General features: G+C 48.4%; 2 protein-coding genes across 2 annotated transcripts; one reads left to right on the top strand and one right to left on the bottom strand.

Annotated features, from left to right (window-relative positions):
• The first annotated feature begins 2942 nt into the window (after positions 1-2942).
• Positions 2943-5404, top strand: TAF13 (TATA-box binding protein associated factor 13). Its single transcript, XM_065651406.1, has 4 exons — positions 2943-3041; positions 3206-3284; positions 3810-3907; positions 4791-5404. The coding sequence occupies exons 1-4, from the start codon at positions 2943-2945 to the stop codon at positions 4959-4961; spliced, it is 447 nt and encodes a 148-aa protein (XP_065507478.1). The 3' UTR covers positions 4962-5404.
• A 747-nt stretch (positions 5405-6151) lies between these two features.
• NEPRO (nucleolus and neural progenitor protein) lies at positions 6152-12021 on the bottom strand. The gene is made up of 9 exons (XM_065651394.1): positions 11912-12021; positions 11563-11717; positions 10677-10753; positions 10438-10569; positions 10018-10095; positions 8735-9096; positions 7924-7985; positions 7251-7501; positions 6152-6790 (listed from the first exon to the last, which is right to left on the bottom strand). The coding sequence occupies exons 1-9, from the start codon at positions 12000-12002 to the stop codon at positions 6394-6396; spliced, it is 1605 nt and encodes a 534-aa protein (XP_065507466.1). The 5' UTR covers positions 12003-12021; the 3' UTR covers positions 6152-6393.
• Positions 12022-12205: the final 184 nt, after the last annotated feature.

The raw sequence follows: 12205 nt of genomic DNA, 5'->3' as shown, positions 1-12205 counted from the left end.
TCTGCCTCTGTCCCCGGGAAGATCATGGGGTGAGTTATGCTGGAGCATATTTCTGGGCATGTGAAGGAGAAGAAAGGATGTTGAGACAGCATGAATTTGCAAAGGGTAAATCATACCTGACCAACTCGACTGCTTTCTGTGATAAAATGACCAGATATTTATATGAGGGGAGAAAAGGGGATGCCATATACACCAAATTTAGCTAGTCTTTTCACACTGTCTCCTGCAATATTCTTGTATCCAAATTAGGACATTACAGTCTGGATAGGTGTACAACTAGATTAGTAAAAACTGGTTGGACAATTGGGTTCAGAGAGTAGAAGTGCGAGGGTCATACTCTACCTCCACATAAGTTACAGGTGGAACACTGCAAGGGTCTATCCTGGGATGTGTCCAGTTTAACATCTTTACGAGTGAACTGGAGGAGGTGCATTCTTACCAAATGTGCATATGGCACCAAACTGGGGGGAAGAGTTGACACACTTGAGGGCTGGGCTGCCATTTAGAGGGACTTGGGAGAGCTGGTGGAAAGGGCTGACAGCAACCTTATGAAATTCAACAAGGGCAAGTGCAAGTCTCACTCAAGGGAAGGAAGGGCCCCTGGCAACCACACAGGCCAGGGACTGACTGGGAGAAGACCGCCTTTCTGACCTCATGGCTGAGCCTCTTTCAAGCAAAGGGATGGACCAGACACCTCCCAAGGTCCCTTCCTGAACTGAAAATGTAATAAGTGTCATATACAGATTTGGGGAGGGTCACCAAATCTATCTCAGATATTTTCGTGCCACAGCTTCAATCTGGAAGAATTACAACTTTTGTTTGTTTGTTTTTAATTAAAAGAGGAATTACAAGAAGGATGCTCATAGCATCCCTGCTTCCCCAGGAACCAGATTTTACAGGCTTAAGCATGCCCATCTTTGCATCACAGGCAAAGCTATTTGCTTTATGGTTAGTTATACAGTCACTATTGATAGTGATTGAATCAAGGAAAATAATCCATACTCCAGCTTCTCCTTGCAGTCCCCAGACAGCCCGTTTCTGGGCCAAGGCAAGTGCCTGTACAACCCAACATCAAGCTGGGTGGGCTGGGTCAACCTCCCCACCGCTCCAGTGAGGAGCAGCTGAGGGAACTGGGGCTGTTTAGCCTGGAGAAAAGGAGGCTGAGGTGAGACCTTATCGCTGTCTGCAACTACCTGGAAGGAGGTTGGAGCATGGAGGGTGTTGGTCTCTTCTCCCAAGTAGCAAGTGACAGGATGAGACGAAATGGCCTCAAGTTGCACCAGGGGAGGTTTATGTTGGATATTAGGAAAAAATTCTTCATGGAAAGGGTTGTCAGGCACTGGAACAGGCTGCCCAGGGAAGTGGTTGAGTCACCATCTCTGGAGGTGTTTAAAAGGCGTTTAGATGAGGTTCTTAGGGACATGGTTTAGTGCTAGAGTTAGGTATCTTCCAACCAAGTTGGTTCTATGATTCTATGATCCTGCACTGACATGGGCTGGGGGGCAGAAGCAGCAGCACCGCCAGGCACCTGAGAACTCTCCTGTCCTACCCCCATGTTTCTTTAAACACATCACAGAATCATGGAATGTCCTGAGTTGGAAGGGACCCACAAGGATCATAAAGTTCAATTCCTGCCTCTGCATAAGACAAACCCAAAATTCACACCATGTGTCTGAGGGTGTAGTCCAATCACTTGAATATTGTCAAGGTTGGGGCTGTGACTGCCTCCCTGGGGAGCCTGTTCCAGTGCTCCACCACCCTCTGGGTGAAGAACCTTTTCCTAACGTCCTACCTAAACCTCCCCACCATGTCTCAGGCCAGGAGAGCAAGGGCTTGACTACACTGGGAAGTGGTTACACAGCTAGTTACTGCAGGCAGAAAACTGAAACAAAAAACAAGGTCTACACCTATAGAGGAGAATTAGATTTCACAGTTTCTTCCCCCGAAGAAAACAACATCAGAGCAGCTGAAAAGGATGCCGGCCTTGTGACAACTGCAGCCAACTCTGTGCTCCAGCGGCCCCGCTCACACCAACGCCGGCCGCCCCCTGCCCAGATGAGCCCGCAGCACCTTCTCGCTGGTAGAGCAGCCGCTTCCTCAGAAGAAACCCACGCGCCCCGGGTTCCACTCCCTGGAAACAGGTCTCCAGAGCGCGAGCCTCAACCGTCCCTGGGGGTCCTGGTGGACAGCAGGATGACCATGAGCCAGCACTGTGCCCTTGTGGCCAGGAAGGCCAATGGCATCCTGGGGTGTATTAGAAGGGGGGTGGTTAGCAGGTCGAGAGAGGTTCTCCTTCCCCTCTACTCTGCCCTGGTGAGACCACATCTGGAATATTGTGTCCTGTTCTGGGCCCCTCAGTTCAAGAAGGACAGGGAACTGCTGGAGAGAGTCCAGCGCAGGGCCACAAAGATGATTAAGGGAGTGGAGCATCTCCCTTATGAGGAGAGGCTGAGGGAGCTGGGTCTCTTTGGCTTAGAGGAGACTGAGGGGTGACCTCATTAATGTTTATAAATATGTAAAGGGTGAGTGTCACAAGGATGGAGCCAGGCTCTTCTCGGTGACAACCAATGATAGGACAAGGGGCAATGGGTACAAACTGGAACACAGGACGTTCCATTTAAGTATGAGAAGAAACTTCTTCTCAGTGAGGGTGACAGAGCACTGGAACAGGCTGCCCAGGGAGGTTGTGGATTCTCCTTCTCTGCAGACATTTGAAACCCGCCTGGACGCCTTCCTGTGTAACCTCATCCGGGTGTTCCTGCTCCGGCAGGGGGATTGCACTGGATGATCTTTCGAGGTCCCTTCCAACCCCCACCATTCTGTGACTCTGCCCCAGCCGCCGCCGGGCGGGCCGCAGGACGCCGAAGGCCGCTGGGCCGCTGGCGGAGCGGAGGAGCGGGACTGGAACGCCCCGCCCCAGCGCCCGCGCCCCGCCCCGCAGCATGGCGGCCTTCCGCTGGGGAAGCGGAAGCCCTTCCGCCCCGCCCGGAAGCGCCCGGCGGTGCCTGGCAGCCATGGCTGACGAGGAGGAGGATGCGCCGGTGAGCGGCGGGAGCGGGTCGCGCTTCCCGCTGGCCGGGACCCTTCGGCCCACATCTCAGCCGCGGTGGGGGGAGTCGAGGGAGGGCAGCGGGAAGGGAAGGGACGGGACGGGACGGGGTCCCCGGGGGCTGACGGCGGCCTCTGCTCTGCTGTGCCCGTCTAGTTTGAAGAGGACGCGGAAGATGCCGGCGGGGGCCTGGACGGCGGGCAGGGCAAGAGGAAGAGGCTGTTCTCCAAAGAACGTGAGTCGAGCTGCGGCAGCGACCCCTGCCCAGCGCTGACGGGTCACTCGCTGCAGGGCTCACCGTGGCTTAAAGGACCATGTCCTTCCCCCAAACACAGCTGAAGCTCTGAGGAGGCAGCTATGGAGTTGCAAAACCTAATTTTTCTTAGCACGACAGCAGCTTTCATTCTGTGCCCTAGCTGAAAGTGCAGAAAGCTGCCCCGTAGACCCCCCCCCCAAAAAAAAAATATTGCCAATGCATGTTCTGAACCCAGCTGTGCCAAAAGTCAGTCACGCTGCCAGTGTTCAGTACTTGGTGGGCTAAATGCGTATGTAAAGAGTCTGTAATCAGACGTGCTTTCTGTATGTACAGCACTAGGCTTTTGTTGGCTTCTGTCCACCTGCCTGTTTCCTGTATGTTTGCTCAAGAATTGTCCTGCCCAACAGACAAGAGTGCCATCCTGGTGCACGAATGTGCAGGCTGGCAAGCTCTAATGAGATGTGTGGATGGAAGAAGCCTCACGCTGAGTGTTTCCTTCTGCAGTAAGATGCATGATGTATGGATTCGGGGATGACCAGAACCCTTACACAGAATCAGTGGACATTCTTGAGGACCTGGTAATAGAGTTTATCACAGAAATGGTAAGTCAGTTCTAGACAGCATGGTCAAAACATCCTCACTAAGACTTTAGTCTTCTGAAGGTTAATACCTCTGACTCAAATGCTGCATTGTCCCAGGCCCAAAACTCTGATGCTAGTAAGAAAAAGCTAAACTTAGACTTTGCTCTTCCAAGATTAAGGCAAAATTCACACATCTGGCTCCATATGGATTTAGAACTGTGTCCTAAGTAGCAGTTAGATTAGTATTGTAGGAGGGGAAACACACTTCCAACTTTGGGGCTCACTGTGGCATCCCTGTATGTGCAGCTGACAGCAGACAAGGCTCGGCTTTGAAAGTCTGTCAGGTTTTTTTGTACTCCCAGTACCTCTACATGGATGGGAACATAGCTCTGCACTACAAAACAAATCCAAGCTTCCAGGGCCTGGAGCCATACCTCTTCCAGATATCCAGATACTGTTTGAAAGTTTATTTTGGTTTTTGAAAAAAGTTACTCCTAGTGTTTGTGGATCCCCTTTCTTTTGAAAGGTTGGCCTTGCCTTCCCTCATCAAAATGCCCTAAACTGTCCTGTGATGTGGGTATCTCACATTGCTTCCAAGTTCTGCCTGATGCTGTTCAAGCACTCTGCAGGTTGGGTGCCCTACACATAATCTGGCTTTAGTTTTGATTCTATTGCTGTTATGCATATATAGTGGTATGTGCTGAGTTAAGTGACAGGCAGCTGGGGACAGCACAGCAACAGTAAGTCCACAGTTTACTGGGAAGTTCTGTTGGGACTAGGATGATGGTACCCAGATCCTGCTATTTTTTACTTTTTAAAATGACAGGAAATAAGTGGAACTGAGAGCTCAAAATAAATTAAGGGGCAAAGGAACCCTGCTGACTTTCCTCTTTTCCTCCAACAGACACACAAAGCGATGTCAATTGGTCGGCAGGGTCGTGTACAGGTTGAAGACATTGTCTTCCTAATACGCAAGGACCCCCGGAAGTTTGCCAGAGTTAAAGACCTCCTAACTATGAACGAAGAACTGAAACGAGCCAGAAAGGCCTTTGATGAAGCAAACTATGGATCTTGATTCTGTGCACAAGCTGCACTAAGGCATTACTTGGGCACCTGCTGCCCAAAAGGAACACTGTGTTGTTTGAAGGGGTTATTCAGGATGTCTGCCCACACTCCCAGCCCTTTCTGAGAAGCTTTCAAGCAGCTGAATATTATCCGATTGTATGTGGTACACCTTGGTATTTTTATGCCATTGCATGAAATGAGGAAAGAGCTCTAAAGATTCTTGTAATGGCAGGCAGTCTGAAGTAGGACTGTGTTGGATCAGATATCTGAAGGGCTAATGATCAGTGATTCTCTACAACTATTTCAGTTATTGTTGGGTATTCCTGTGACAGGAAACCTAGAAAATGGATCTTGGTTAACTGGACAAAGTCTTCAAACCCAAACTACTAGAGAACTTCTGCTCTTTGCTCTGTATGTGCTCTTTGAATAAAACAGTCAAGTTTGTGCCCACTACTCATGACTAAATTTACACTGATAAATTCACACAAGGTGCCTGATACAGGGGTTTTAGCACTTAATTGGCTGGCTCTTCTGTTTTCTAGCAATATTAAGCCTAGGAAATGGAAGTTAGGCTGTAAGTGCAAGTACATCTGGAATAGGCTTTCTTTACCTCTGTTAGGCAGATGCTGTTCTACAACAAAGCAGGTTACTGTTCTTCATTCTGAGACAATTTTTTTTCCAGTATTTCCTGGTGATCCTGATCTTGAGACTTAGTTACAAGCAAGAGCCTGGCAGAAAGCACTAACCACGTTGCTTGTTCTAACATTATTTCATTAATATGTATTGGAGTAGCTGTGCCTTACGTTGCCCAGCAAGCAGAAATTGCACTTATTTTAAAAAGGTTTCAGGACAGCGAACAGCATATTCTCCAGTCAGAAGTTCACTGTTGCAGGCCACAGCTGTGCTTTCCTCTAGTTCTGGAGCAGCTCAGAGGCAGAAGGTTCAATAAACTCCTCCTTTTAGTACAAGGATAACAAATACTGAACAGCGATAATACTGCAAGTCGAGGCTGCCTCCTATACAAGCAGCACAGAATGAAGAGTGTAAGACTGTTTCCTTGGAAAATAAGTGGCAAGTGTTTTGTCCTAAGCAGCAGTAAGCCATCACCTGCAGCATTTCACTGTGGATGGTAATGGTTTGCACTGTGAATTTGACAGCAGCACTTAGTATGTGGTGTGGCAAAAGAGAAGGGACACTGAGTAAGGGTAACTCAAAGTCACTGTTCCTGGACAACACTAGGTGGAAAGGATGAAAACCATTCAGCTGTTCAGAATACCCCTCCATAAAAAAGCTGTTTTATAAAAATACAATAAAATAATTGCTACATTCTTAGCAGAATTTAGGGTGTGAGTTACCAAGAGACAATTAGGGTTCTCAGGGTTTTACTTAGGAAAAAAGAAAATTTGGAATGACCTGACCCCTTTCCTCCGTACAGTCCAGGATCAAACCCCCATTGCTGCAAAAATTGAATCAATATCCATGTTCTCAGTATCTTCTTTCCACACAGAGCCAGGGTTTCCTTCCAGCAGCACCCGCTTAGGGGTTCCCACTGTGCTTAGTTTGACAGAGGCTGTATCAGCACTGGAGCGTCCTTTCCAACTCAGAGGCCCATCCTGGCAAGCTGCAAGGATCAGTGAAGCACTGTTCTCACAGACCCCAGAAAGCTCAGAAGGTTTTTGCCGAACAGTCTTCAGAGTTCTCTTCAAGCATGTGGATGATTTGATCCTCCTTTGACAGAACCGTGCACCGAAGTACTGCTTTGGCCAGCGTGCATTTTGTGACCCGTACAGGAGGTATTTACAGACAGATGTTTTGACACAGCACAATTTTTTCTTCAAGCTTAAGGGGAGGAAAGTGCGCAAAACATAACTTTATCAGCTGCTACAGTGTTATTCATTTGGGGTTCAGAAAGATTTGGTTATTAGCCTTCTCTACCATTTTCCTTGTCATACCAAGGAGATACAACAGCAACTTGCACATTATTAGCCAAGGCATTCTGAAGAAAGATAAACACCCCTTGCATCATATAATTGTTACCATTAAACATGTACATGATTTAAGTTGCATTTTCATCCTCCCTCTTAAGTATCTGTGCATTTGTTAGCCTTTTAAATCCTTTCACAAATGACTGAAGCTAAACAGAATGTTCATGTCAGAGCATCCAGTAACCCGAACTAATGATCCCGTTTGAATTTTAAAATAATGGGTTAGACAACTGCGTTTCTCTACACTAGCAAAATACATAATATTAAAATGTAAAGTGTCAGATCCAGAAACACCCCCAGCCATGCAAAATTACCTGCAACCTTGAGCCTCCACGTGGTGCAGCCGGTTGCTTTTCAGCAACTTGTTACGCAGGAAATAAGCTTCTGACTTGAATTTATTGCCTCTGCACCATAGAATTGCTTTTCTGAGTGCTTCTGACAGTTCCCCAAATGATGTAGCCGTCTGGACAATCTGCACAAGAGATCCAGTATGCTGCAATCTTGCCATACGAGAGGAAAGTGATGCTGATTTTGCTGTAAAAGGTGTTGATGCAATGCTTATACCCTGAAACAAAGAATAACAGAAGTAGTCTTTTAAAAACACGACATGTCTGATCCTCTCTGCTGAAAGGGAGCAGAATACTGAGTTTTTTGTGAGAATTTTCCTTATTTCCTAGGGAGAAAGTAGAAGACCAGTCTTGTTTTGTGAAATACAAAAAGAGGTAGTGGATAATTAGAATTTGTATTCATGTCTACTGCTGACTTGGTCTCTGGTCACGTCACCTGATATACCAACAAATGCTCAAATTTGTAACCAGAAATTAGCAGTGATTTTCAGTGCAAAGCCTCCACACTAACTTGGGTTGTTAGACAAGCAAAAACAAGGCAGGGAAATGGGACATTTTCAATTAGGGATATCATGGTTTCAGTGTTAGGGTCTTTAAAGTAAAAAAATAAAATAAAATTGTAAAAACGTGCCATACAAACCTCTTGTGTTAGAGGTCTGGATGGTCTAAGTAAGCTCTTCACATCAAAGTCCAGGTGCTTTCCTACAAAAAGAGAGAGGAGAGGTCCCATTATGAAGTAAAGACAGTTTTAAGTCTTTCCACAGAGACGCCACAGTGCTTTGCCCTGCTGAGCTCTCAGATCTCCTGCCGTCTCAGCAGGCTCATACCTGTACTCAGCATTTCCAGGCAGACTTAAGGGGACTTCACTCAACTCACATGGCAGCTGGCAAGGGATGAAGAGGGTGCAGAGATTTTACAGAGGGCTGCAAGGGAGAACTTAATGGACAAAAGCTTCACGCAAACACCTGGATGCTGGCAGTCACTGGCCATAGCGCTGACTGCAGAGGAAGTCTCAGACACAGCCCAGAACCAGCACGCACAGCATACTTGCATCCTGTACATACAACTTTATCTGCTCTTGTGCAGACTGCAGACAGTGCTCTTAGCTTCCTTCACTATCCTGGGGCCACATCTACGCAAAAGCAGGAAAATAGAAATAACTATTTACAGGACCTGTATACTGCATTCATTACTGGCTTCTCTCCAGGCTGTATCATGTTTAAAAAAAATTTAAAAATAAATAAAAAAACCCTCTTGATACTGACATTGTCTACAGCTTTATAAAGGCAAGGGTACATGCAGAATTCTCCTCCTCTTCGAAGGACAGGAGAGGGGAATTTGTACTAGAACTGCACTCTGTGGGTAGCAGAAGTGCTCGACTCTGTTGGACAGAGGTTACAGTCAGTCTCTAAGATGTCAGAAACCAGTAGCACTGTGGCACAAGGCTTTACCTCTGCTGGCTCTGGTCACCAGAACTGGCTCTCCGATATCTGCAGGGCACGGGATGGTACAGTTTTTCACAGCACTCGTGCAGGTTGCAAAATTTCTCTTTGTCCCAACCTCAGACACTGTCTCTGGCACTGTTGGGAAGAGCTTCTTCAGCCAGCCAGTAGGTTTTTTTGTTGTCAGCATTTTAGCCTTTTGCTTCTTCACCTCAGAAGAAATGTTAACTCCAAGGAAGTTACTGATATCAGAAGGGAAGGTAAACCCCTTGATATAAGGCATCTGTTGGGTCTCAGATACCAGATGAAGTGATGTGGACAACACACCATACAAGGACATGAGGCTCTGCAACACACATCTGTACTGAATCCTGAAGAAAGAAGACAGAAAGGTATAGAGTCTTCTTCTAGCAAAGCCTTGTGCTCACAGAACAAATACCTTCAGCTCAAGCTGAGGAGCTGATGGATAAGATTCCAAGCTGCCCCTTCCCTATTCCACCTCAAAACAAGCTTATCTTTTTACAGTCCATCACCATGTTGTCCTTAATATTAATCTGAGCTTCAAGGAACTGTTCAAGATCAGAGCACAGGAGCAATTCAGTGAGTGAATCCCTGACCAGGAGCACCTCGGCTTCCTTAGAGCTTTGTGGAGTGCCACGCCTGGTTGCCAGGTCACATCAAATCATTTGACAACAGGTGTTCACCCAAAAGCAACCTGTACCAACTCAGGACAGTAGTGCTAGCACCAATGTTGGACAGTCACCTGCTCTATGTTTACTGGGGAGACAGATTTCTTGTGCCCAAGCATGTTTTACTGAGTTATTCTACACAATCCTGCTACTCCTTCAGCTACAGACAGCAGTTACTTTCTCAGCATTGCTCCGCAGTACTGAGAGAGGCCAGAACAATGATTTCCCCGGAAAACTCAGCGATATTATAGAACAACTTTATCCCAGCCTTTCTATTTCAGCATGAGGCAAGACTTACTGCTTCCTGCAAAGAGTAACATGTTACTGTTTGTGGCAGGCTGGCATTAACTCTGTGATTTTACTAGTGCTACATAAAGTTTGCTATGAATAAAGCCTTCCAAAACAGCACGTAAGAAGTCTCTTTCCACTTATACAACCCTTCAGGTGCTAGAATCAAGTCCAAAAAGATGGAAGGACCCCCCTTCCTCCTTCTCCTCCTAAATGAATAAAGCTCACTCAGCAGCAAGGCCTCATGACAAGCCCTTTTTCCTGACAGGCACATCAAACAGACAACAAATGAGACAGACTTTTGAATACACAAACCAGAGCCGGCTCAACAACCCTGAAGCCACAGTGTTCAAAAGTATGAATTCTTCCGAGCAGAGATGTTGAACGGACAAGCTGAAGATTACACCAGTTAAGGATGAAAAATAAACAGCATGTAATGAGACTTAAACACACCAACTAGAGGCAATTCACAAGGGAATATTCTGGATAATTTGGGAAATGAGTATCCAAACTTTGGGCTGCTCAAGGCTGGAACAGCAGTCAGCCAACAGCCTGAGGTTCCTACATAATAACTTGAAAATAAGATGTTTGGCTATCAAAGGAACTCCAAGTTGCACATATCAATTGCACAGTTGAGCCCATCAACAATACAGGGCCTACAGCAGTCCTAGTTTTGGTCTCATGAGGTACTGCTGGTGAACTGTTAAGAATGCTTTCATGGTGAAAAAAGGATACAGAAAAGCTTTACAGCAACAGTCCAGTAGACGCAGTATGAGCTTGCAACCTCCCAACACCTTCAGAGCCACTGTTTCCAGCATAGGCTGGCTGGGAACTGAGCACTCTGCAGGGGCTTGGGGTGTATTTTTCCTGTGTTGATACAAGGAAGAGGAGATGGTTATGATCTAGCATTCCCACCCTTTAGCTACACAGACTGAGTTAATGGATAGTATAATGTATGGGATCACGACACTTACTTGGGAATCAATCCTGCCAGAGTTTCAATGCAGCCCACCAAGTTCATTTTCCATAGGCGCTTCAAGCACTGTTCTACCTAGAAAAAAGAAAACTCCTTTGACTGGTATCTTGAGAGACAGAAGTGCCTTGGTCTAAGAACTGTCACTATATTAAGTGACACTTTCCCCTTGTCAGTTTAACAGCACAAATTGCAAGTTTGCGTGATGGAATGTTCTGGTACGTTCCTATATCTGCACTACGGTGAAGAAGATCCATTTATCGCACTACTGTGAACATGGAATTAAGCGAAGGGCTGGAGTAGGCCATTGCTAATTGGTGCTGCCTGGTTTCTCCTGCAGTATACAATGGCTTTTGGTATTGGCTTTCAAGAATGAAAGTGCGTAAACAAATCAAGAAGGTAAGAATGATTCCTGGTCTATTTCAAAACAGTTATTTGAAGATATTGACAATCCCTTTACTGGAAAACTGGTAAGGAGTTCATTTTTCATCGTAAAGTAAAAAATGCCTAATAGAGCAGCATAGGCTTTTCCTTTCCCCTTCCCATTATAGCAATTAATTGAAAATCAAATCCCTGTATTACTCATATATTCACAGGTATGTAATTGTACCTGTTTCAGGTCTCAGTGTGAGTATAGGAGACCGAGCATTGGTTCCACAGGGCTGGAAGGCAGAAATTGCACTGACTGCACAGGGCCAGGAAACCCACTGCACTAAACTGCAAGGATGCTTAGAGACGACAAAACTTGCTCCTGCTCCAAAATACTTTTTGCATGATGCCCCGGGCATCAAGCGCTGCTCCCAAGGCCTCTCAGGGACCCGTGACTGGGGCCGGGGTGCAGCCCCCAGCTGCCGGGTACCTGCCGCCCCGCCGGGGCTGCTCCTCACCTGCTGCAGGGCCAGGTAGGGCCGGTGCCGGAGCAGCCTGCTGTGGTACACGTAGAGCACGGCCCGCAGGACGCGTCCCTCGGCGGCCAGGCCCCTCTCCGACAGCCGCTTGCCGGCGATCTCGCAGCGCCGCCGCAGCGCCGGCAGCCACCTCCCTGCGGGCGGGGGGACAGCACCGCCTCAGCGCCCGCCGCCGCCCCCCAAACCCGCGCCCCTCACAGCCCCGCCGCCCGCGGCCGGCCAGCACCGACGGACGCCGCGCACGGCGCCCGGGAGCGGCCTCAAACGCCTCCCAGCGCTCCCCGGGCCCGCGCCGCTCCCAGCCCGGCCCGGCGCCCGCGGCGGGGACCTGCAGGGTGTTGGGCCGCCAGGGCCACCGTCGCGCTGCTGGCGGGCCACGGCACGTCCAGCCGGTTCCACGCCGCCTCGGGCGCCGCCATCTTCCCCGCTGTGCGGGCGGGGCTGCGCAGGGCAGGAGCGGGGCTGAATGCAGGCGGGACCATGTTGGCGGGTGAAGGGGGGGTGGCGTGGACCGGACCAAATCACCCCGGCGGGGCGGGGGCTGGCCGCTGTCGGGCTGGCTGCCGGCGGCCTCAGTGCCTGGGGTACCTTCGCCGCTCCCCGCACAGCTGAGCCCGGGCGC

Source organism: Caloenas nicobarica, chromosome 1 (assembly GCF_036013445.1).
Source record: "Caloenas nicobarica isolate bCalNic1 chromosome 1, bCalNic1.hap1, whole genome shotgun sequence".
NCBI lineage: Eukaryota > Metazoa > Chordata > Aves > Columbiformes > Columbidae > Caloenas > Caloenas nicobarica.
This window is presented reverse-complemented; position numbering and strand designations above follow the sequence as displayed.

Bases quoted from the DNA above. Each gene is read 5' to 3' on its own strand.
- TAF13 (XM_065651406.1), top strand. From the start codon at position 2,943: ATGGCGGCCTTCCGCTGGGGAAGCGGAAGCCCTTCCGCCCCGCCCGGA. The intron at 3,042-3,205 runs GTGAGCGGCGGG...GTGCCCGTCTAG, and splicing joins ACGAGGAGGAGGATGCGCCG to TTTGAAGAGGACGCGGAAGA. The intron at 3,908-4,790 runs GTAAGTCAGTTC...TTCCTCCAACAG, and splicing joins TAGAGTTTATCACAGAAATG to ACACACAAAGCGATGTCAAT.
- NEPRO (XM_065651394.1), bottom strand. From the start codon at position 12,002: ATGGCGGCGCCCGAGGCGGCGTGGAACCGGCTGGACGTGCCGTGGCCC. The intron at 10,754-11,562 runs GTGAGGAGCAGC...TCTTTTTTCTAG, and splicing joins CCTACCTGGCCCTGCAGCAG to GTAGAACAGTGCTTGAAGCG. The intron at 6,791-7,250 runs GTAATTTTGCAT...CCTCCCCTTAAG, and splicing joins GTGGAGGCTCAAGGTTGCAG to CTTGAAGAAAAAATTGTGCT.